Here is a 24,123-nt window from a genome sequence, read left to right on the forward strand (position 1 = left end):
GTTTGCATGCAGTTGGATCACCACTGGGCCACACTGTGACTCTGCCTTGAGAAGTTGGTAAGAGTTGGACTTCTGTTAGGGTGCACCTCAACATTTTTATTTAGGAGAGGAAACATCAATTATTGTTTTAGGGATGCTGAGCATCACAGAGTTTGAGAACCCCAGTTTGAGAACCTTTGCCACTGGCCAAGAAACCATAGTTAAAATTAGTTGGTGCAGAGGAGATCTATCAAGCTGTCCAACTCGCCTTAATGATGGCCTTTGCCAGGACCAGACTTCACTTAACTCTATCCCACATCCAAATTCTAATCATGTGACTTCTTTCCTCCTTAGGTCTTCTGGAAATCAGATATAAAGTGATGATAGCATATGCTAGCATATGTTATATTTGCTATATTTAGGCTGCATTAATCCAGACAAATATTAGATGACAATGAGGAGATAGAAAAAACTAAGTCTCTATGATCAGTCAGAGCTTAAGGCCCTATACTTGACCTGGAAAAAATGTGTGCATATAACACTCACATACTAAAGCCATAATGGCAAACCTATGGCACATGTGCCAAAGGTGGAATGCAGGGACCTCTCTGTGGGCATGTGTGCCATTGCCAGCTGCTCTTCTGGTTTCCAGTTGATCTTCGTGGGCACTGGAGCGCCACAAAACAGTCTGAAGATGGCCCTTTTAAGGCCATTTTTGGCCCAAAAAAGGCCCCCCAAAACAGCAAACAACAGGTATGTGCACATTAGACAGCTGGTCTTCATGTTTCCAGTGCTCTGGCATGCATGCACATGCATTCCGGTTTGGGCATTTGGTGCCGAAAAGGTTCGCCATCACATAGAGAAACAATTATCACATTAACTCCACAAGAAATGTTGTTATTAGGTTATATTACCTCTCTTACTTTCCATTGTGGTCTCTTTGCTTTGGTAAATGGAAGTTCAGAGATTGGAAATTATTGATCCTCAGAGGAAAAAAATAACCCAAAGATAAGCCCAGATAATAAAATGCCCAACAAAAGAATGTCAACAACTGAAGCTTTTTCCATTACTGTTTTTCCATGGGAAAGGCTTAGCATTGAATATGTCCCTGCCCCATACTGGTTATAATATCAGATCCCAGTTTGTCTAAAACTTACAACAAGCATAGATTTACACACCCTAAACTGTTGTGGTTACTCTCCCAAGTTTCATCAACTCAGCCTAGTATTCTAGGAAGGAAATTCCTTATGGAAGAGAAAGCGGATTGGGATTCAGAAAAGATTTAAGATGTACAGGAATCTATTGCTTGAATACTTATTAAACATTACATGCTTTATTTTAAAAACAATATATGCTGAACACATTTGTAGTTCTCCCTCCTTTCCAAAAAGGAGACTTTGACCTCAAGACTTTGGCAAGAGTTTGGCTATTTTCCTGCTTCCTATTAGTTAATATTATCACTCACTTACTGTTTTTCTCTGAAAAAACAGATGTTTCATTACCAGGCTAAGTAATATCATCAGTACTTTTCCATGCCTCTCTTGGTGAGCAGGCATCATTCTTTGGTAATTCCTGTTTACGATATAATTTTTTCCCTATTTAACTGGAAGTTGGTGCCCAGGAGAGATATGGTCTGGGCTGTTTGATTCCCTCCTTGACTTTAGGCTGTATCTTTTAAATGGTATTTAGACAGAGCAAGTATTAGAGGAATGTTACTTTATTGATAACAGAATATTGAAAGTCTGTCAGTTTCCTTCAGTCCTATTTTAAGCCAAAGAGAATCAAGGTGGGATTAATGTCTATGGAAATTCTCAATCATTCAGGTTATGGATCTTTGAAAATATGCTTTCCCAAAAGGCAACTGGAATTTTTTGGGTTTTTTTTTTCCTTGAAAATGTTTCATTTATCCTCAAAGAATTGAAGAAGCTTCTTGGATGAGAAGCGAAGCATTTACAAAAAATAAAACCAAGAAAGCCCCTTGCCTTTTGGAAAAGCACCGAGACAAGGTGGGATTACTTTTTCCACAGCTTTTCCATTCTCAGGACTGCATTGTCTTTCATTTTCCTTTTATTTACATCATTCCTTCAAGGTTATCCACATTCTTCTACAAGAAAATTATACTGCTCAATTGAAATCTGTGGGGCATTTCCCAATTTTGGTAAATTGAATTGTCTCCAATATATCTTGTAATTCCAAAAGCACTTTCAAGATATTACACAATCCTACAATAATGGTTGAATGTCAATTTTCCTAAAAAATAAAATATACTTTTGCTCTTCATTGGTCATGCCATCAAGTATACATACATGCTTAAAAACAGAAATTGTAAATTAATGGGACTGCAATCTACATAAATGTAAAATCCTACATTCAATATTTCAGAAATCATATTTAGTTGTTTCTCTTATTTGAAATGTGCTCATCATTAACCTGAAAACTGGTTGAAAACATATATATATATAAGGCTTATCATTCCCCAAAGGAGTAAAAGTAGAAAAAAAGCTCTCACACTGGCTTGGCAGCTAAAATAGCCATCACCTCAAATGAAAGGATAGTATGTATGCATGTACATCTAATTCCTTGTAGTTATCTCTCTTTCCAGAAGCATGTTGAACAAGAACACGAGAGAAGAAATTAATGGAAAGAACATGTCCATCAGATGTTGCTCAAAATCTGCATCAGTATGGTCAACAGTGAAGGGAATTAGAGGAACATCTGATGGGTTTTTTAGATTTTTTTTTTAAAGATATTTTATTAATATTTATAGGCCGCCCTTTTCCCCGCGGGGACTCAGGGCGGCTTACATAAAATAGGGAGGGGGGGGTATAAACAATAGTTAAGAGTTGTAACTCTTAACAGTTGAAAGGTCATAGGTTCATCATCCTGATATAAGTTTGCATGCTTATGTATTGCCTGTATGGGAGACTGAGAGTTCTACTCCCAACTTAGGCAAGGAAGCTAACTGGATATCTTGGGGCCAATCATTCTTTTTCAACCTTAGAAGATTGTTGTTGTGGGGAAAAGACAAGAATGAATGAGTATCAGGTATATTCATTGTCTTGAGTTATTTATAAAAATACTAATAAAAGGTAAAGGTTTGCCCTGTTCAATCGTGTCCAACTCTAGGGGGCGCAATCATCTCCGTTTCTTAGCCGAGGGAGTCATCTTTGTTTGAAGACACTTCCGTAGTTATGGGGCCAGCAGGACAATACGCCAAGGCTCATGGAACACTGATACTTTCCCATCGAAGTGGTATTTATTTATCTACTTGCATTTGCCTGCTTTTGAACTGCTAGGTGGGCAGGAGCTGTGGCAAATAACAGGAGCTCACTCCATTGCATGGTGCTCCGGTCTTGAACCCAGGTTGTCTGCTTTCCAAATGACAATATCAGCTTCTTTAACCACTGAGCCATTGCACCCCTCTAAAACAAACAAAGGCAGGAAATAAAATAAAAAGTCTTTATGAAATTGTGGAAAATTAGGCCTCCTAAATATGTATTTTTTTTTAAAAAAATCTATAATTGAAATAAATTATGAGCATTTTAATTGCTTAGCTTTTCTTTTGATACTTGACTCTAAAATTTATAAAGCTAACATATGGAGTTGCAGTCATCTTCCACTTTTTAGTTCTTACTGGTTTTTCCCTTTCATTTAGCTCCATCTGCAGGTTTAATTAAGAATTTTCTATTTAAAGCATTAAGAATTATGATTACTCATTAATCATGTTGCTTACGTTTCACTTAATCAAACATTAAATTGTTTAATGCCAACATGCTCAGATTGCCCTCCAAAGAACTTTTTCAAGTACTAAACTTTGAAGTTACTGTATAGTTGTTTTAGAAATGCAAAGTTAACCTGCCTAATCATCAGATAGGGTCCGCAACTTAGGAGTCCTCCTGGACCCACAGCTGACTTTTGACCACCAGCTGTCAGCTGTGACCAGGGGGGCATTCGCCCAGGTTCGCCTGGTCCGCCAGTTGCGGCCCTACCTAGACCGGGAGGCTCTCACAACAATCACTCGAGCCCTTGTGATCTCTAGGCTGGAATACTGCAATGGGCTCTACATGGGGTTGCCCTTGAAGTGCATCCGGCAGCTACAGCTAGTCCAGAATGCAGCCGCGCGAGTGATAGTGGGCGCACCGCGGTTCGCCCACGTTACACCCATCCTCCGCGAGCTGCACTGGCTACCTGTTGGTCTCCGGGTGCGCTTCAGGGTACTGATGACCACCTTTAAAGCACTCCATGGTAGTGGATCTGGGTACTTGAGAGACCGCCTTCTGCCGATTACCTCCCTAAATCGACCAATTAGATCGCACAGACTGGGCCTCCTCCGAATCCCATCTGCCAGTCAATGCCGACTGGCGACCACACGGAGGAGAGCCTTTTCTGTGGCAGCTCCGACCCTGTGGAACGACCTCCCCGTTGAGATCCGTACCCTCACCACCATCCAGACCTTCCGCGCAGCCCTCAAGATCTGGCTCTCCCAGCAGGCCTGGGGATAGGTTCCTAATTTACCCACCCGAGTGTTTGATTGCTGAACGAAAGTTGTGTTTTTACTATTTTTTTTTCTTTGTTCACATTCTGTTTTGTTTTTTTTTGACGCTGCACCCCCTTCCCTTGTGGTTGTAAGCCGCCCTGAGTCCCCTCAGGGAAAAGGGCGGCCTATAAATCCCAATAAACTCTAAAAAAACAACTCTAAACTCTAATCAGTTGATTACTAAAGCTTGTTACATTGTAAAGATGCCAGAATGGTTTTTCCTCAATGATTTGCAAGAGTTGTTCATTTTGAAGGATGGCAAAAGGCACTCCATGAAAATATTAAAACTGGGTAGAAGATAAAAAATATAATAGAATGGAAGATGAAATGAATTGTACGTGGAAAAGACTACAATGAAAAACAATGTGTTTTCTAATATTTAAATGCCACACGGAAAGCTATACTTAAAAATGCTCTTGGTGAATAAACAGGATGTCAGACCTGGAAGCCATTTTTTACCTTTTGGACTTAAGTCCTACCACATTTCCCACTGTGGTAAAAGGGAGGGGGGATTATACAGCATGTGGGTGACAGCCATAACAACATTCTTTTTCAGAAAGTCAAGTTCAGCTGGCCCTGCAGCTGTGATGAGGTGACTGGGAGACAACTCCTGGTTTGGATGGTACCTGATTGGATCATTTGATGGACATATGAGTGCTGGGCAGAGACTTGAACTTTCTTTTGGGTGGGGAAAACGCAGAAACTTTCAGATTCGGATTTTCCCAAATGTGCCAATATGACATCTCTAATAAAATGGAACTTTGAGGAAACTCAAGCCTCAGTCTTCTTTCGTTGGGGGTGACACAAGAAGTATTTCAATATCAATCTAATGAAGGAATTAGATAACCACTTATTTAACTTGTTGAATAAAGTCCAACAGAAGAAAAAAAAAAGCTAAAAAACCCAAATTAAAAAAAAACTCATGATCAGAAAATAAACGTTACTGGTGTATTATGGTAAGCTGTTTGCTTACTCATACTTTAATAAATTACAGCTAGTTAGGTTGATAACTATTATCTGAACTCAGCTTTTACATCATTCTGTGTGTGGTGTGTGTAATTCTACACAACAATCCCTATTGCAAGAACCATGTGTTGTAGTATGGTTCATCTAAACCTCTAAATATGAGATACAGTATGGAAGATGGTAGATTGTGGATGGTTATATCCATGTCTTAATATTCTGTCCAGCCAATGGAGAAGGAAGAACAAACTGTTCATTGTCTGGAATGGTTTACTACCTGCTTCACTTAAGCTATTTTTAAGCATATCCAAGGAGGCAGCCCACGAAAATTAATGGTTAAAACCCAAAGTTTAAGGCAGCAAATGAGGCAAAGCAAGAGAGGGAGGAGAAGTGTGGATTAAGATGTAGAGCAAATCAGAACAAGAGAAAAGCCAGAAACTTGGCACACTTCCCCATTCTTTGTGAACAAAGTCTAAGTGTCACCAGTGCAAGGATAACCCACCATTAGAGCGTCAGTCCAAAGCAACTTAATAAAACCCTTTGGGATTATGCTGCAAAATGTTACCAAGCTTTTTCCTTCAATGTATAGCAATGCTGTTAAATCACTTCCAAATTCTATTTTATTTTATAACGTAATGATTTTCTGAAGACTCTGGTTTTTGTATTTTGATCACAGCAAACTAAACAGGATACTGGCACAATACATGAGGAGTGCATACTCAACATTTAATGTAATTCTAGCAAAATTTGTTGTGAGAGATTTGGTGATCAATACACAGCACAGTCATGATATTCAGGAAACAATTTCTACTTTGTTTTTTGGAGTAGAAATACATTTTCTTCCTTCCTTCCATAAAGACTATTAGTGAGTACTTTTATTAACCTAAAGCTAAAACCATATCAGAAAAGTCACCCTCGCACTATACATGGTTTTGCTATTACCCTATGGTGAAAGACTGCTCTTACAATAAACAAATTCTATTTGCTATCACAACTGCAAAATATAGGCATATGCAAGATGCAACACAGGAAACAAATAAGGTACCAGGAGGATTTGGTCAAATGTGCAAACTGTATATGCAACTATATCATTACTAAGCAAGAGGGACCAAAAAAAATATAAATCATGTAATGAAGAAATTGCCATGAAGAAAAGCTGATTTAGGAGTAGGATCTGATGTTGTATTTAGAGACGACTTTTAGACTCCTCCGTATTTAAGTCATCTCTCACATTCTGATGATCGTTTAGTCATGCACTAGATAGAAACTCCACCGCAGTTTCCTTTTCATCCACTAGCTCCATAGCAGTCAATTCCATCTTCTCACGGGAGAAGTCGTTAATAGGAAGGCCTTCAACAAACTTCCATGTTTTATCCTGTAAAAATATTGGTAAGATTAAAATCTTTAACATTCTCTGCAAAACTCTATACCACTATATGGGAGCAAAGTATTTTGGTATTATTTTGCTGATTGCCTGGATTTTTACATATAATAAGCCTATTTATAGACACTGGATTACCATAGATTTAATACACTAAACTGTTTTTGGAAAGAAAGATTTTTAGATTATCTAACAACACACTCCTCACCAAATCAGAATTGAAGGATTTTTTTTTAGAGCAAATGCATGTGTTTATAAGAAAAAGATGAAATACTGTACTAACTGTATCTGTCATTTCAAGATACATTTTTATTTATACTTGTCAAACATCTATCAAATCAATAATTTTAGAAATAACTATTCAAATACTGCAAGTCTATGGTATCTTTAAATGCAAACGTTCACACTAACTTGCTGCTGTGGACCAACATTTCGGAATCTTCTTTACTCAATACAAATTTATAGGCATTGATATTTTGCCAAAATATTGGAGAAATCAATCTATGAGTTCTGCTTACTGAGAAAGAAGTATGCTAGAAACTGACAATATAAAAAGTAAATATGGACTTTTATTCAGGTATAAAATTAAATATATACTTCTTACCCACCTTTGATAATGTAACAGGAAATGAATAGATCAAATCATCAGGGACACCATAGGAGTTCCCATCAGAAATAACGCCCATTGAAACAAATTCACCCTTTTAAAGTAAATCAAAAATGATTAATGTGCTACGTTTCTACCACAGCAATAATTCATGCTATAATGCTTTGTGTAAAAATACAAAATTTGTCCTTTAGCATTTCATTACATTCTTAGTAGTATACCAAAAAGCCAAATTAGTATCTTTATTCTCTTTATACTTATTATTAAATTACATCCCACCCCCACAAAAAAAATTCAAGAAAACATGAGCTAAAACTTGAGCTAACTGTTATGTTTTGAAGAATTCTTGTCTAAGCCTAAATGCTCATGGGCAATGCTTACCTCTGGAGTGCCGAACCAGATGTCTCTCACATGATCACAGATAGCTTTGGCTGCAGACATTGCACTGGACAGTTTCCGGGCCTTAATAACAGCTGCCCCCCGTTGCTGAACAGTCTGAAGTATTAAAAAGTATAACACAGGATTATTTGCATGTACTGTCATCAGTCCTCAATGATTTATAGAGAATCCTAGACCCAGAGGTTTACTTCAGATAGTTAAGGGTATTATTCCAACGTCTCAAACTCTAGAATTACATGGCAAGGAAACTATACTAAATTTGAACATATTACATACATTATTGTTGAGACAGAGACAGACAGAGGAGAGAGAGGAAGGGAGAGAGAGACAGACAGAGAGAGAGGGGGGGAGAGAGGGAGGGAGAGAGAGACACAGAGAGAGGAGTGAGAGAGGAGAGACAGAGAGGGAGGGAGGGAGAGACAGAGGGAGAATGAATTTTAACACCATGAACCTTTTATTTGGTATTTGTGGGGAGATAACAGCTTGGAGGCAATTCAGGCAACACAACGTTTTAATGAAGAGACACACATAGGATTAAATTTTATAAATAATTTGAAGTACCATCCATATAGGCAAATAAGTTGCCTATCATATAAAAGAGGGATTTCATAGTAAGATAAAATTAAGGGTATTAGAAAACATACCAACATTTTTATCTAACTACATACAAATGGATTGTGTTTTTGTCTATGACACAGAGACCCATGATTTTCATTGCTGCTCTTTGAAATAATAAGCAGTGACATATCAGTCTCCAAGATACGACCAGGCTGTATGTTTTCAAAGTGAAAACAGAAGTACAAAAGTCTAAAACCATTACTTACTGTAATGAAGTCACCTTTCAGCCAGTTATCATCTTTCACAGCTTCATAAACTCCAGTATATTTTCCTTGTATTTTCACTTTGGCATGGTTAACATCTGGATATTGAGTAGAAGAGTGATTTCCCCAAATGATGCAATTCTTGACATCCTTAGCAGTCACACCAACTTTCAGAGCAATCTAGTTGAAGTTAGGGAGAAGAAACTACCCATGTCATTTTGACAATTTCAAGTATGTTTCAGTTAAATGCTCTGCTTTTAGAAAAAGCTTTTTATTTATATACTAACTGCCATGTCGAATTTAAAAATTCATGCCTACCTGAGATTTAGCTCTGTTGTGATCCAGACGAGTTAAACAACTAAAATTATCTTTTGGTATGGTTGGAGCTGATTTTGAAGCAATTAGGCAATTAGTGTTGGCTGGATTACCTACTACAATAACCTGATAGAGAAAAGAAAAGTTAGACTTAATTACAGGAAGGCTAATGAACAATAAGAAGAGTAAAATATATCAAACTCTATAATATTGCTCCCTGGAGAAAATGCTGTTTTATTCAATATTGTTTTTTAATGTTACCATGTCCCATTATTGGTTTAACATTATTTGTAAATCTTCCACATCATGACGATAAATACATTGATATGCTGTATCAATGCTGATTTAATAAACCAGCTGCATCTGATTGAGGGCAGCAAACTATGTCACTTATATTCACCTTAACTGTCTTCTTTGCATATTTGTCCAAAGCTGTTCCTTGGGACTTAAAAATTTTCACATTTGCCTTGAGAAGATCTTTCCGTTCCATGCCTTCTTTTCTTGGCATTGAACCAACCAGAATGGCTACATCAAGGTCTTTGAATGCAACATCTTCTTTGTCAGTTGCAATTACCTCTACAAGCAGAGAGAAAGAGATCAACAGTCCCATCTAAAAGATGAGTTCATGGCTCTATTGTGAAGAGAAATCAATGAGCTATTTCCAGATAGCCAAACACAGTTCTAGTTGAAATTTCATTGTAAAACAGAACATCTGTAATGGTTTTCAGATGCCAGCTTATCAAAATAAAGATTAATGCTTCAATCTGAAAAAGCAGAATTTATATCTAATGAAATGTAACTTCATGGGTCTCATTCTTGATGCTTGTTTTCTTATGGTCAAAATGAAGCTTAGATGCAATCAGATCTTGGAAAACCAACAATAAATAGGTCATTTACCACTGAAATTATTTGTGAAAGTAAAATCAGCATAAAGACAGTTGATTTTTAATTATATGTAACATTCATAAAGTAAAATATTTTTAATAATTTCACTTTCAAATGTTTATTACAGTTAGTCCTTGACTTAGGACAACTGAGAGCAGAATTTTGGTCATTAAGTGAAGCAATAATTAAGCAAGATGTTATGTGACCACTTCACTCAACAGCCATAATCCTGGCTCTCCTGGTAGTGCTTGCTGTTGTTGGTTGGTTGTTGTTGGCACTGATTAACTGGTTGTTAAACAGTCAGAGTCCCAAATAAAGAGTGTATAGGGGAGAGCCCCATCATAGGCTGTGGTGTTAGTTTGGATGGTGGTGGTCCTGCAATGCAGCATAAAGCTGCCATTGACCAGGAGGCCTCTACCTACTCCCCGCCTGGCCCAAGAAGCTTTGGGCCATTCCTTTTCTTGTCAGGCCTGGGAGGTCTCTGTCCATTCCTCTCCAACCAGCACAAGCAAAGCACCCCACTTACCTTTGGTGTTTTTCTCCAAGTGCTGACAGTTTGCTCAGCCTGTTAGGCATAGCTTTCTTACCAAGTCAACTTCATGCCATTATCCCACCAGGCTTCATTCTCAGTACTTGAAAAGTCTCTTTCTCCAAATTGATCAATTTGGAAAAGGAGGATTCTGAAGGACTGTAAAAATGGCTCAATTTTTGTGGTCTTTTAGACGTCTCCTTCAAATTGATAATTTGGAGACTTCCAAAGCATGGAACCCACTTAGGGAGGCAGCCTCAGCAAGAACATTGCATATGGTTAAGTAGCTGGAGAAAAATATCAAAGTTAAATGAAGTGATTGGCACACACTGGTAGGGCAAAGAGTGGGCTAATGCCTCCCAAGCCTCCTAGGATGGGGAAGGAGCAGGTTGAAGTCTCCTGAGCTTGGTGGAAGAGAGCCGGCCAAGCTATCCTGGCCAAGTGGGGAGTAGGCCAAGGCCTCCCTGGCAGTTTTGCACACTGGTGGGCCAAGTAGGCAGCTGTGATGAGGGGGAAAGGAGAGATAGGTGGGGGTAGTTCCAGCACCTTCTGCAGTTGTAAATGTGGGTGGACTACCAAATTTTGATTATGTGACTCCGGGGGTACTGCAACGGCTGTAACTTTTTGGCAGTGCTTATAATTCCTTTTGTTGGAATTTTGCACGGTCACTGAACAAATAATCCTAAATCAAGGACTATGTATATTACAAATGAAATGCCCCAGCACACTTCAAGTATTGTTTGTTAAACCTGGTAATTCATTTCTTTTACAAGCTGATATTACTTCAGTTCACAAAATGACAGCAAGATACTTATTTCCGTAAACAAGGTTGTGAAACTGGCAGTGTATCTTGTGTTCAGATAATCTAGCTCATCCAACCTAAACATTTGTGTAAGACTAATTCTGATTTTCTGTCACCTCTTAAAAGAGGAAGAGCACAGTCTTGCAATTCCATAAGTACGCCATCCAAAACAGTCATCATGGGAGTGATATCCAATAGCACAAGAATAAGAGGCTGCAAAATAAAAATAGTTGGGTTTGTCATTTAGAACAAATATTTTGCAAAATTGGATAGATATAAATAGACTGGATTCCTATTATCCTTTCAATTGAGCTAGATATTCAAAATACAGGGCAGTAGTGTTATTCCTTCTTTCACAGACGGTAGCTTCAAGACATCTTGTTCTTGCTGAGAAAGTCCTTGAGAAATTCTAATCCAATCACTTTTAAGATCATTCTATTTTTATTTATTTATTTAACAAATTAATATGCTGCCCATCTCACTCTATAAAGAGACTCTGGGTGGCTTACAATTAAATAAAAATATTAAAATATTAACAAGATTAGGTACAAAACTGGAAAACCCACAATGGTGCTTCCATTCCAACCAGCCACCCCCAACACACAGCACCCCTTTCCCCTCATGCCCCCAAGCCAACGAGTAGAGCCTAGTGTTAATGTCCTTCCGGAGACTGAAAGGATGGGGAGGGGGCAGACTACATCTTCAGGGCAAATTGTTAAAAGGGGGCTTGGCTACAAAAGACAAACCTCTCCTCCTAGATCCCACCAGCCAAATCTCTTTGACTTGAGAGGTCCACAATCTGCCCCATAATTACTGCTGTGTAGGGGTATACTGTACTTTTTTTAAAGCCGTTACCTGTTCAGTGCCAAAAACATCGCCCTTTGCAATGCTGTAGAGTAGAGAATACGCAATCTGTCCGGCAGCACCGGTCACTAGGACTTTGATTGGTTCCGACTGGAAAAGAAAGGGTATTTATAGAATCCAATATACAGCTCTGGGAAAAACATTTTGTCTTGTTATTTGCAATGTACAGAACTTTTAGTAGCACTGACATTTTTAAAGAACATAAAACTTTGAAAGAGGATTATGAAAAAAAATTGCTATTGTAACCAGCAAGTTAAGTGCAGGTAACATTTAAAAGAGAGCTAGTCAGTCTGCCAGGAATTCTTTTAGCTATCTTCAGCTATTCATAGAGAAGGGTTAGTAAATAAATTATAATCTGCCCTGGATGACACAAGATAAGCTATTTCCTACCTTCTCAACAATTTGTATTAGCAATAGTACAATATTCAAATCTTATCGCCAAAATGCACTGGTGCAAGAAGCATTACAAATGCTAGTTGGATAAAATTATAGCTCTTGGCACATCTGCGCAAGAACTGACCTTATGAACCAATGATCATTGCAACAGTATAAGGTAATCATGCAGCGCTGACAATGACGGGACTTATTAACAAGCTCTTTCATTAGCATGGCAGCTCATAGGTGGAAGCTGGTAAGATTGTGAATTTGCAGTTCAAGCAGCCAGGAACAAAGAGCATGTCCTGTATAATATATGTACATGTACATGTACATATCTATTTTGGGTAAGAAAGCTGGACATTCAAGCCAAGACATTTCAGAAAGCATTCCTATCATTATAAAGAGTTCTAAGCCACAGCCTATAAGCAAAGGTGTGAAGATTGACTGCTCTTCTCCTTCAAGCAGGGAAATTTAAATGTCGCTAATCAAGGAGCAAATGGCATATCCTCAAAGTTGTACAGTGCAATTTATATATCTCTTTCCTGGCTCTAGAAACTTGTTACTTTCTAACCTTTCTGAGACAAGAATTTGGAAATTAAGCATGTGCCTACTTGAAGATCACCTTGAAAGTCACAAGGCAAGTCATTACAGCAATGCCATTAGGTCAAATATTGCAGCAGTTGCATAGCAGAACACTATCAAAAAAGGGGGGGGGTGTTCCTGTGATTGGGCAATTTGGCAGCATCTTCTGCAGCTGTTGTCTAAAGTACCACATCTGAATACTTATGATAGTGATTTCCAACTGGAAACAATGCGTCTCTTAATAGATGAATTACTAAAGCATCTCTTCCTAATTTGTTAGCCATTTGGTATTCTATATATCTATTACTTTTGCTATTTCAGAAAGATGTTAATACCTTGTGAACTGTCCAGAAACATTAAGAGATCAGGCAACATACAGTACAAATTTTCTAAATAAATTGCTATCAGCAAGAGGATACATTTCTTTTAAAAGGATTTTTCTCCAGAATGCAGGAGTTATAAATAGCATATCCTTTCTTACTGCCCAGCTTTAAAAGAACAGACCCTGCAATTGTTCGAAAAACTCAACCCAGAAAATGCGTTCAATGTGATGTAAGTTAGTCCTTGAAACATGGACTCCTGGCTAATTCAGACTCCCTTGCGTTAAAATAGCGCACTTATCATTCCCTCTGTTCCGCAACTAAAATGCACAGGTGCCATTTAATTAGGTTTTCCTTACTCCCATGTTTCACTGCTTGCGCTTCCAGTTCAAGCCACCTCCGCGTCTCCGAAAATTAATCGCGGTTCTTTTCTTCTAATAGGATTAATTAATGCAGTAACTTTCCCCTCCCGCCCATTTTGTAATACGAGCGTTGATCCGGATATTTCACTTTCACCCGAGTCCTTAATAAATGGAAGCAATTCTAGCTTCCCCACATTTAAACGGGTTCGTTCCACTGAATTACCGTTGCAAAGGAACTCATTGTACTCCTTTGGCCACCTTGCTTTTTCCTAGGGAAAGGCGCCGCATTCCCAGCTCCCTCCGGTTACAGAGTTACACGCCAGTGATTGCACGTCACTGACTGTCATGCCTTGTCTTTTATTGCGATTTGAAAATTAAAATAACTCTACGCTTTATATCTCGCCAAATTATCTGTCCTCTATCCGAGAAAGGGATAATGAAAATAGTACTAACCATGATGGGAACAGAAAACGCGATAGGCCTCCTTCCTCGAGGTCACCTCTAAGCGCAGTCTCAGCTCCCGCAAAGAGAGAGTGTCTCTCGTTCGGAAGGTAATGAAAGGAGGCGAAGCTACCGCCCCCAAATTTCCATCCTCTTGTCACTTGGGACATGTAGTTCCAACACTCGAAAACAAAGATAATGGGACGCTTCACCCGCTCAAAAGAACTACATTTCCCAGAAGCCAACAGAAGCGTCCGTCAGTCTTACATCCAGTAATAAAAGCGAGAGAAGGATAAGATTTGAGCTAATGTTCGACGTAGAAATCACGCGCGTTTCAATATGGGAATAGGGTTCAAACTATCGCATACGCAGAAGATATTAAGATATTCTGTTAATTACTTATTAGAATTTTGCAAAAAAAGTTATAATTTAAAATAATTATATTAATGTAATTGTATATAATATACTATTTAAAAACTAGAAAATGGAAAGGCTATTGGACCAATTCTTTTACAAGTAATAATAAAAGTAATTAAATTACTATACTATTATATGGTAGTTATTTACTTATTTACGAATTTATAACAATTTCCTGACAGATTCTGGGGAGCTCATAAGGTTTAAAAACAATAAAAAACCAATTTAACAAAAGTCGTATTGCCAGAGGACACAAACCCATTCCAATTCAGAAAGAACAGTGTTAAGCATTAACTACTACAATTCACGTAACTGTATAAATCCTTGAGGATTAATATTCAAGCTAAGTGAGTTTCTAAAAGAAAACAGTGATCAATGAAAAATAACATTGAAATAACTGAAGAAAATTACGTAAATGAAAGTTTGTTTTAATCTTGGTTCTTTTGTGCATGAACAAATGAAACTTTTTATTTTATTTATTTTATTTTTATCCCCCTTTATAAATAATTTAAGGTCATGAGCATACATAATAACTTCTTTCTCCTATTTCCCCCACAATAGTCCTGTGAAGTAGGATGAAGTAAAAAAGAATGATTAATCGATATCACTCAGCCAATTTTCAGGCCTAAAGTGGGACTAGAACTCACAGTCTCCTGGTTCTTAGGCCAGCATCTACATCATTACACTAAACTGACTATCTTGGCTCCCAACTACAGCACAGATTCTCTCATGATACAATTAAGGCATCAAAGGATGATCAGGTAGACGGCCTCTATTGCAGAACTGAAAATAATAAATCATTTTTCATCTTGGCGCAGATGAGCAAAAAAATGATCTTTAAAAAAAGGAATCATGGCAATTCCACCACTTTGAAACCGAGGGGAAGTAAATCTTCTGCTCCCACTCAGCAATGGTTGTTTGAAGGGTCATCTTTTCCCAATCAGATTATTTTGACTCACCAAACCAGAAAGGCAAGGAATGCTATGGATCCCTTCTCCTAAGGAGGTCCATTTGAGAACCAAGAAGAAAGGCCTTTTCTGTGGTGGGTCCCTCCCTGTGGAACATTGTCCTTGCATAGATAAGTTTGGCGACTCTTTGACACTCTTTTGCAAGGCCCTGAATACTGCTTCTGCCAATGGGTGTGGTGACCCCAGAATGATATGAAGCCCATCAAGTGGCTCCTTTGATTGTTGTTGCCAGGAGAGTGGGAGGTTATTGTACTCTCTCTATTGCTTTGTATTGATTTTTTTTTTCTTTGTAAGCCACCAGGAGTCACTGAGAGTTGGATGGGCTTATAAATTTTATTAAATAAATAAACACTAAACAGAACAAGTAAAGTGGGCTTAAAATAGTGAAGACAAGACCAAGCCGGTGCAAGTTGGCAATGTTCAAGAAAGCACTGTGATAATATTAGGACTACAGGTCTTAGCATTTGTGGAACAATTTAACTATTGGTAGTATCATGGATATAGACTGGGAAACAGAAAGAGATGTAAAATGCCAAATAGGCAAAGCAACTGCTGTCTTCCAACAAATGTGTTCAATATGTATCATGTAGGCCATAAACAACAGCAACCTAGATCAGAGGTTACTCCGCATGAGTAACTGCAATCAATTGGATACCACCAGATTTCTGAAGAAATGGCCATTGTTACATCCTCTAACCCACACGTCAATCTTAAACTGTCTACCGTAGACCTTACCCCATAAAAGGAGATACATAAAAGGGGCGTGCATAAGTGCATCAGCGTGCCCAACGTCCCTGTCCTACTGTTCCCCATCTGTTTGTATTCATTTCTTTTGTTCATATCCATGTTTATATGTATGAAGTTATCACCCAGCCCTCTCCCAGAAAAATGAAATATCCTAGGAAATATTGAAAAGGCAGAATATTTCTCTGGATGTGAAAAGAAAGAAACATGTTTTAGAAGACAGAATAGCTGCCTGTAGCTTCCTGCCCAGCCCCACTGTATTAATGGGCCAAGCTAGTCCACTTTACATAATAAAGACTTCTCCACTCGGCTACAGGAAAGCATAATAATATTGGCTCTTTACTCAACTGACCACATGGCTTCTGAGAACCCAACCAAACCTGGATTCAAAACGCAGCCTAGAGAGTTGCCCCTGCATGGCCCTATGGGAGTCTGTCAACCAATCAGAATACATTTCTTACACAGAAACAGGAAACAGAGAGGTGGGACTGAACAGGTTATAAAAAGCCTAGCAAGCCCCTCCCTCAGCCCTTCTCTTCTTCTCCACCAACATTGAAGCATGTGATCGCCTCCTTTTCTGTTCAGGGCTCAAGCCATGAGGTCCTGTCCAACAATAAACCATCTTTCCAAGCAGTCTCCATGTCTCCAGTGTCTTTTTCCCCACTTGGAGCCAAACCCAGAAGAACATTTCTTTCATCATATACTTATACCTGCTATCTTGTACATGCTTGACAAACTAATAAATACAAATACAAAAAGAAGGCAAAAGAAAACCTGATACCAAACATTTAGGAAGATCTGAAAAACATTAATCTTAAATGAAAGGATGAGGAAACTATAGTTGTGGACCAAGAACTGTGGAGTATGGTTGTAGTCCAATGTGCTTAGTACAGGGCGTAATGATGAAACATTACTAAAGACGAGAGGGACAGAAATGCTAGAAGTTGTACACAGACGTATTCTGATCTTAGGTATATAGCTCTACGGTTTCCATCTCTCCACCAGAGGATTCGAGGGATTCGTGATTGCTGCGCACGCGCGCCTAATCACGCGCCGACTCCTTCCGGACTCAGGGTGAGCTCGCGCTTCGCTGGTTGCCAAGTAACGGGAGGAAAGCGCGCGCTGGCGAGGAAGAGGAGCCGCGTTCTGGCGAAGTATCCTCTTCATGCTGCTTCTTCTCTTCTCGAAAGGTGAGCTGTGTGTGTGTGTGGGGGGGGGGGGAGACTGATAATGGAGGAAAGTCCAAAAGCAAGAAGAGGAGAGAGAGACCAGTTTTCCACTTGGGTATGTAGTCTGAGCTTGCTCTCAGCCGTATATATTGATTTATGATTCCGTGTTTCTGAGCAGAAGTGTTGCTCGGTTGGTAACTATTCTGAGACTTCTCCATCCGTCTCCTGAAGCCTCTTGCAGAAGCGGGTTTTCTCTTCGGCCGTTCTGCTGCACGTCTATATTCCGAATTCATCCTACAAAAATCAGTGAAACATGCCCAGAGGGTTGCAAAGGAAGCCTTCGTATGGGTAGCTGTGTGAGATGTTTATCTGTCTTAAGCTTTATGAAAGCTCCTTGGGAAAACTTAATTGTGATTGAAGTCTATTAATATAATAATATTTACTTGATATAAATACAATACTCTACACTACACTATACTAATCAAAGCTAAAATATTTAATATCTGTGAGATTTCCCTTCAGTAGTGTCAAAATAACTGATAAAATGCTACTTCAACATAGTAGTGCAATTGAAAGCAATTGAGCATTGATTTGTTGCAATGAAATAAGATGCCGGCAATGTTTTGGATGCAATAGGGGAAAATATGCTGTCCATGCATGTTTGTAGGTAGGGACTAGTAGCAAAAAGCCTCTAAGAAAGAGAAATGGAAACACATTATTTTCCTTAAATCCTAAAATTGTAATGTTTTTGTTATATGTTTTCTGAATTTTAAGGGTACAACTGAGAACAGATAATGTGGGACAAATTCTCTGACACCAATTTATCTAAGCATTTTGTCCATACTTTAAACTCTATTGAGCTTGGTGAGACTTTCCCCCTTTGTGATTTATATAGTATCACAAAACTCATGGACTTGATTTGATAAGGCTTGATTTGACTACTCCAATTTAGAATATAATTTAGAAGTATAATTTAGAATAAATTCCATTAATGATGATAAGCTGTCCTGGTTCAGAGACTTAGTAAACCATTATATTGCCACCATCATATTTCACAGTGTGTTAAGGTTCTTATGTTGGAATGCAGCATTTGTGTTTTAATGTACATAATTCTTTAATCCATGCCAAAAAGTTTTATTTTGTCCCCATATTATTTCATTACCTTTCTGACTGATCCACTTGGTCTTTCACAAACCATGCATGGGAGGGGGAGTGCATTCAGTGATTAGAGAAGTTTTAGAAGTTAAATTTGTCTGAAAGAAGCTCTTTAATTCCTGGGGACCCTTCAGTTTGTAATAATAACAGTTCATGAACTCTCCCACTGTTCAAACTGGGAGTTCCACTGTTTAATATTACAAATACTGAACAATCAAATACTTGCTGGGTCATTGTTTCATAGATATTACCTTACTTAAATAGAGAAATATAATGACAATGGACTGACAAAAAAAATCAGTGAGAGTGGGAGTGACTTCTGATTTCCTATCAGTTTCCCATCGAACTTCTTTGTGGCAAACTGGCAGTAAGCATCAGCAATCTTCCATCATCCCTTCCTCCCTTCATTCCCAGAAAGGCCAATTGATTATTCAAGTTCTGGTCTCTTATATTTTTTTTTCTTTACATAAAAAGATTAAGGCATCTTTTTGCATCATCCCGGGTGCACACTAAAGTTTTGCCTCCATTTAAGCAGATGTATATATAGAATGGAACAGTTCATTTGTATTATATTTGTATTGTTGCTTTAATGCAACTTTGCTTCCACTAATTTGAGTTTTGGCTCCAAATTCTTTAGTTATCTCTGTTAAAATGTCTAAATCATCTATTATTTGATCCACTTATTCTGAGATCCTACTTTAATTACCAGCCTGTCATAAATGTTGATAATGACGAAAACTGAAATTTGCTTGCATTTCCTGATATGATTGCTGAACTAATGAAATCATAAGAAGATTATCCAATACATAGATCTCTGATATAAATAAGATTTTTGAGATTCTGGAGAAGAAGTATCATTCTCCCATCTTAGAAAGGTCCTTGTTCTGTTGATTTTTACTCATTTTTGAAAAATAATATGTAATCTTATGTTTAATGTATCTGTACTGATTAAATTAAATGGAACACTATTGAGTAAAAATAAAATCGTTGTTTGATATATTACACAAAAACACTATATACAAAGCAAGTTTTAACCCTAAATCGAATGAATATATGTTAATTAAGGATTAAAAAGCAAAAAATGTCCCTTTGTCATTCACATACAATCATGGTTAAAATGGAAAAAAACCCCACCTGTTAGACTCTGGTTAAAAACATTTTTTTTGTGTTCAAGTGCCCTCCTTTGGTTAAGGAAAAGAAAACTGGGAAACAGCAACATATCTCCCACCATTTCTTGTGTTGGAGTGCTCTCTTGTGGTTAAAACAAGATTTTTTTTGGTGAAAAGTTTATTTTGGGTGGGGAGGCAGGGAGGAAAGAAAAACAGGCCTAAACTAGTTTTCAACAAAAGTTAATCTTGAAGTTGGAAACAATAACATATAACTAATTAAAGTGTCTATTTAGGAATGTTCAGCTGCACAACCATGTAATATGATGGTGGCTAAAAAAAATAAATCTACATTTTCAGTATTTGTAATGAAAATAATATTTAAAGCAAGGTGGGTTTTTCTTGAAAGTAAGTAGAGGTAATAGTTCTTAATGCAGATTAACAAGTATCTTGAAAACCAAATTATGTTTTTATCAAAACAGATTCTAAAAATCATAAGTTTTGAGGAGCTTTATTATGTTAAATAATGCTAATAGACTAAGGTGACCAGACATCCTGCTTTCGGCGGGACAGTCCTGATTTCTAACAATTTGTCCCGCATCCCGCGGAGTTTTTAAAAAGTCCTAATTTTGGCTTCATGTTGAAAGCGCAGTAGATTTGCTTAAGAAATCCTAACCGGGGCAAGACAAAAGACACTCTGTCTAACCCCTCTCTATGCCTCAGTACTTTCATTGAAGATATTAAAACATGAAAGCAAGAAAACGGAAACCCCCCCCGCCCCTTTTACTTCCTTTTATAAGAAAAGATGACCCAGTACGATAGAGCTCCAGGAAATACTTTGGCTAGAGAAGTAGCGACTGTTCCTTCCTGGATTTCCCGGAGGGGAGGGGCACAGAGGTTGGAGGTCGGCTCGTGTGGGAAAAATGGTGGCGCGCGAGGAGCTCCTCATCACTATCAAGGTTTTTTTGAAAAATATTTCCCTGGGACTAATTTCACCATTTTAATTTGCTCAGTTCTTTGTATTAACATCTACATCATTCTGGATTGACTTGGAGTGCTTCTTAAAGGCAAGCACATAGAAAGAGTCACTGAAATGTATCATTTTAAAGGTCAGAAAGAACAGCAAACCCTTCTCAGAGTCAAAATTATAGCATAAGGAAAGAAGAAGAAACTTTTCCAAATCTTTGATGGAAATGGCACCAAACTGAGCAGTAAAAGGCACCGAAATGGAGCTGTGCACTGCACAAACTTGTTCAGGGGTTCTTTTCAGTGTGGTGGTGGGGGCATATAAATCAAATAAACCTAAACCTAAACCCTGGTCCTTTCATTCCCCATAGCAACTGAGGCACAGGAAAAAGGGGGCGTTTTCCTTCTGTCTTTCCCTCTTGCTAAATATTTTTAAAGAAAAGTTTAGAGTTTTAAAATGGATGTAAAAAAAGGTTTTTTACCTTTTTAATATAAATGATGATAGTCTATAAAGATTAATAGGTGTGAACCTAATTATATGTTATTTATCACAGCAAGATGAAAAGTAGGGATGGTTAAACTGATTGCTTTATTCAAAGAAAAGAACATATCTATTTTAGTTTCCATGTGGAAACAACTTTTAAATTTTGTGCTTGCGGTGAAAAAAATGAATTTGTGATTTTGGTTTTCCTGATTAGATAGTTTGTTGTTATAGAATTGGGTAGTATATATTATTGTGTAAAAGTAAAAAGTTGAGGTTGTCATGTTATTATCTTCTACTGTGCTAAAAAAGTGTCAGAAGTCAATGCCTCCCCTCCCCCCTTTTCCCCTGCAACGTGCTCTACATGGGGCTGCCCTTGAAGAGCATCCGGTGACTTCAGCTAGTCCAGAATGCGGCCGCGCGAGTGATTGTGGGTGCACCTCGGTTCACCCACATAACACCTATCCTCCGCGAGCTGCGCTGGCTACCTGTTGATCTCCGTGTGCGCTTCAAGGTGCTTCTTACCACCTATAAAGCCCTTCATGGTAGTGGATCTGGGTACTTGAGAGACCGCCTTCTGCCAATTACCTCCTCGAGACCGATTAGATCTCATAGATTAGGCCTCCTCCGAGTGCCATCTGCCAGCCAGTGCCGGCTGGCCACTACGCGGAGGAGAGCCTTTTCAGTAGCAGCTCCGACCCTCTGGAACGATCTCCCCGTGGAGATTCGTACCCTCACCACCCTTCAGACCTTCCGCGCAGCCCTCAAGAACTGGCTATCCCGTCAGGCCTGGGGGTAAAGATTTGATTCGCCCCCACCCGAATGCTGAATGAATGTTGTTTATTTTTAATTATGTGTTATGTTATATGTTACTGTTTGTATCCCCTCCCTATAAGTTGTTAGCCGCCCTGAGTCCCCTCAGGGAAAAGGGCGGCCTATAAATAAACTTATTCCTATTCCTATTCCCCTTCTACCACACACTTTCTCCTTTCCCCCTTTTTCCACTCTTAATTTCCACTTATTTTCACTTTTTGTCTTTTATATTCTGATAAACTAATAGAAATAATTAAGCAGAAGAAAGATGAAAAGTAAATGTGATTAAAGTTCACTTTTCATTTTCCTCCACCATCAGTGCCTTTCCCTCTCTCTTTGGCCTTTTCTAGTGGAGCAAAAATAATATTTCTGTCAAAGCTTCCTTCCCAGGAGAGAACTCCCAGAATGCCAAGAGATGGACATTAAAGCCAACCCAAAAAAGAAAGACCCTATCCCAGAAATCTTGCTTCAAGCCGAATTTCCCCCCATTTCCCTCATTACACTAAAAAAACCCTCTTCCGTGTCTTCCTACTAAATGAGAGCCCTTTGGTGTAGTGGTGAAAGGGCTGGCCTACACACCAAGGGGAGATGAGTTCAAGTCCTGCTTTTGGGCCAGTTGTTCTCTCTCAGCCCAACCCACCTCACAGGGTTGTTGTTATGTGGAAAATATTAAAAGAAAGATTAGGTATGTTTTCCGCCTTTCAGTTATTTGTAAAAATAAGACAGGTGGGATAAAAATCTAATAAAAATAAAAATAAACCATAGACCATTTATTCTATCAGAACATCTTATTCCTAATCAATTCAATTGGATTATTCCTTCATGAGGATTGAAGGTAGCATTAACTAAAAACTCCCATTTTTAAAAAAAAAATTAATCAAGAACACCCCCCCCCCCCGGGTCAATGGTGTCCCTCTTTACCAATGTTAAAATCTGGTCACCTTATAATTAGACAAGCAAAGAAAAAAATTGGGAAGCAATACCAAGGGAATAAAATTTCCACTAATAATAAAAGTATAATTGTAAATTTCAATTTAAAAATTTCTACAGAGGTTAATAGGATCAAAATACAAGATCTGAGAAGTCTGAAACTAGAAACAAAAGTTGTAAATCTATAAAACTATAAAGTCCATTTCCTGAGGTTATCAGATTAATTGTTGTTGAAATTGCAGAAGATTTAATGAAAATTATTAATCCTCTGGGCTCACCCTCTAGGAACAACCCCAGAAACAAATTAGCCCTTCTGCCAAATTCTTACTAATTAACAGCTAAGAAAGTCTCCTTACAGTCTGGAGGGACAGATGTTATGTCTCCTAGTAAACAACATCTTCTCTCTTCCTTTGTAGGTAGTTGATATTGATGGGAGGAGGTCCCTCCTTTGTGGGTTTCCACAAAGTTCAACACTCTTTTTTCTTCCATTTAGGCTCTACATGAAATTGCTAGGTGAGATCAACTGCCAGTTCAGTGTTCAGTATCATCAATACTTGAATGATAATGAATTATATATCTTTTTATATTTATTTTTAATAGTAATTTATTAAAAATATGATCACAAAAATAAAAGCTATTACTAATACAAACTAGAAAAGAAAAATAAAGATATAGTAAAGTAAACAAATATATAAAGAAATGATTATCCCCTTCATCACAAGAAATATGAACAATTTTAAATATTGTCCTTCAATTGTAATCATTAGTTCCTTTTGGTTCCCTGTAGACTTCACGGTCTCATACTATCATTTTTTAAAAGAGAATTTCCCAAAAAGCATTATCAGGATTCTTATCATTAATTTCAAATTTGTATTTCAAATAATCTGGGCCCTTAGTTCATTTGTAACTTTCCCAAAAGTTGTAATCACTCTTTTGCTGTCTATTCAAGTTTTTGGAATTGTATTTAAATTTTCTTTTGTTAAATATTGAAGGAAACTCATTTAGTGTACTTAGAATTTGTTGAGCCAAATGTTCCTAATAGCTAAAAGGCAATTAACAAGTAATTTCTGAAAATGACTAGAAAAGGAAGTATATAACTCAGTGTCCTTAAAGGTGTTGACCATTGTTTGAACAAGATGGCTATTATGAAGGGAAATATACGTGTCCCAGGATAATGTTGCAGGATCCATTCTGGGTCGTTCACTGGGA

At 38.0% G+C, this 24,123-nt stretch overlaps 2 protein-coding genes across 3 annotated transcripts in view; one reads left to right on the plus strand and one right to left on the minus strand.

The window, feature by feature from the left end:
• Nucleotides 1-6,184: 6,184 nt before the first annotated feature.
• MDH1 (malate dehydrogenase 1) lies at nucleotides 6,185-14,285 on the minus strand. The gene is made up of 9 exons (XM_032213749.1): nucleotides 14,178-14,285; nucleotides 12,074-12,172; nucleotides 11,335-11,431; nucleotides 9,403-9,578; nucleotides 9,006-9,128; nucleotides 8,691-8,867; nucleotides 7,849-7,962; nucleotides 7,469-7,561; nucleotides 6,185-6,854 (listed from the first exon to the last, which is right to left on the minus strand). Exons 1-9 carry the CDS (start codon nucleotides 14,178-14,180, stop codon nucleotides 6,729-6,731), a joined length of 1,008 nt encoding a protein of 335 aa, XP_032069640.1. The 5' UTR covers nucleotides 14,181-14,285; the 3' UTR covers nucleotides 6,185-6,728.
• A 3,111-nt stretch (nucleotides 14,286-17,396) lies between these two features.
• Nucleotides 17,397-24,123, plus strand: part of WDPCP (WD repeat containing planar cell polarity effector) — a 160,558-nt gene continuing 153,831 nt past the window's right edge. For both annotated transcript variants that reach the window (XM_032212658.1, XM_032212659.1), the window contains exon 1: nucleotides 17,397-17,484. The gene's annotated coding sequence lies outside the window, so the exon portion shown is untranslated. The remainder of the gene's footprint in view (nucleotides 17,485-24,123) is intronic.

Source organism: Thamnophis elegans, chromosome 3 (genome assembly GCF_009769535.1).
Source record: "Thamnophis elegans isolate rThaEle1 chromosome 3, rThaEle1.pri, whole genome shotgun sequence".
NCBI classification, from domain to species: Eukaryota; Metazoa; Chordata; class Lepidosauria; order Squamata; family Colubridae; genus Thamnophis; species Thamnophis elegans.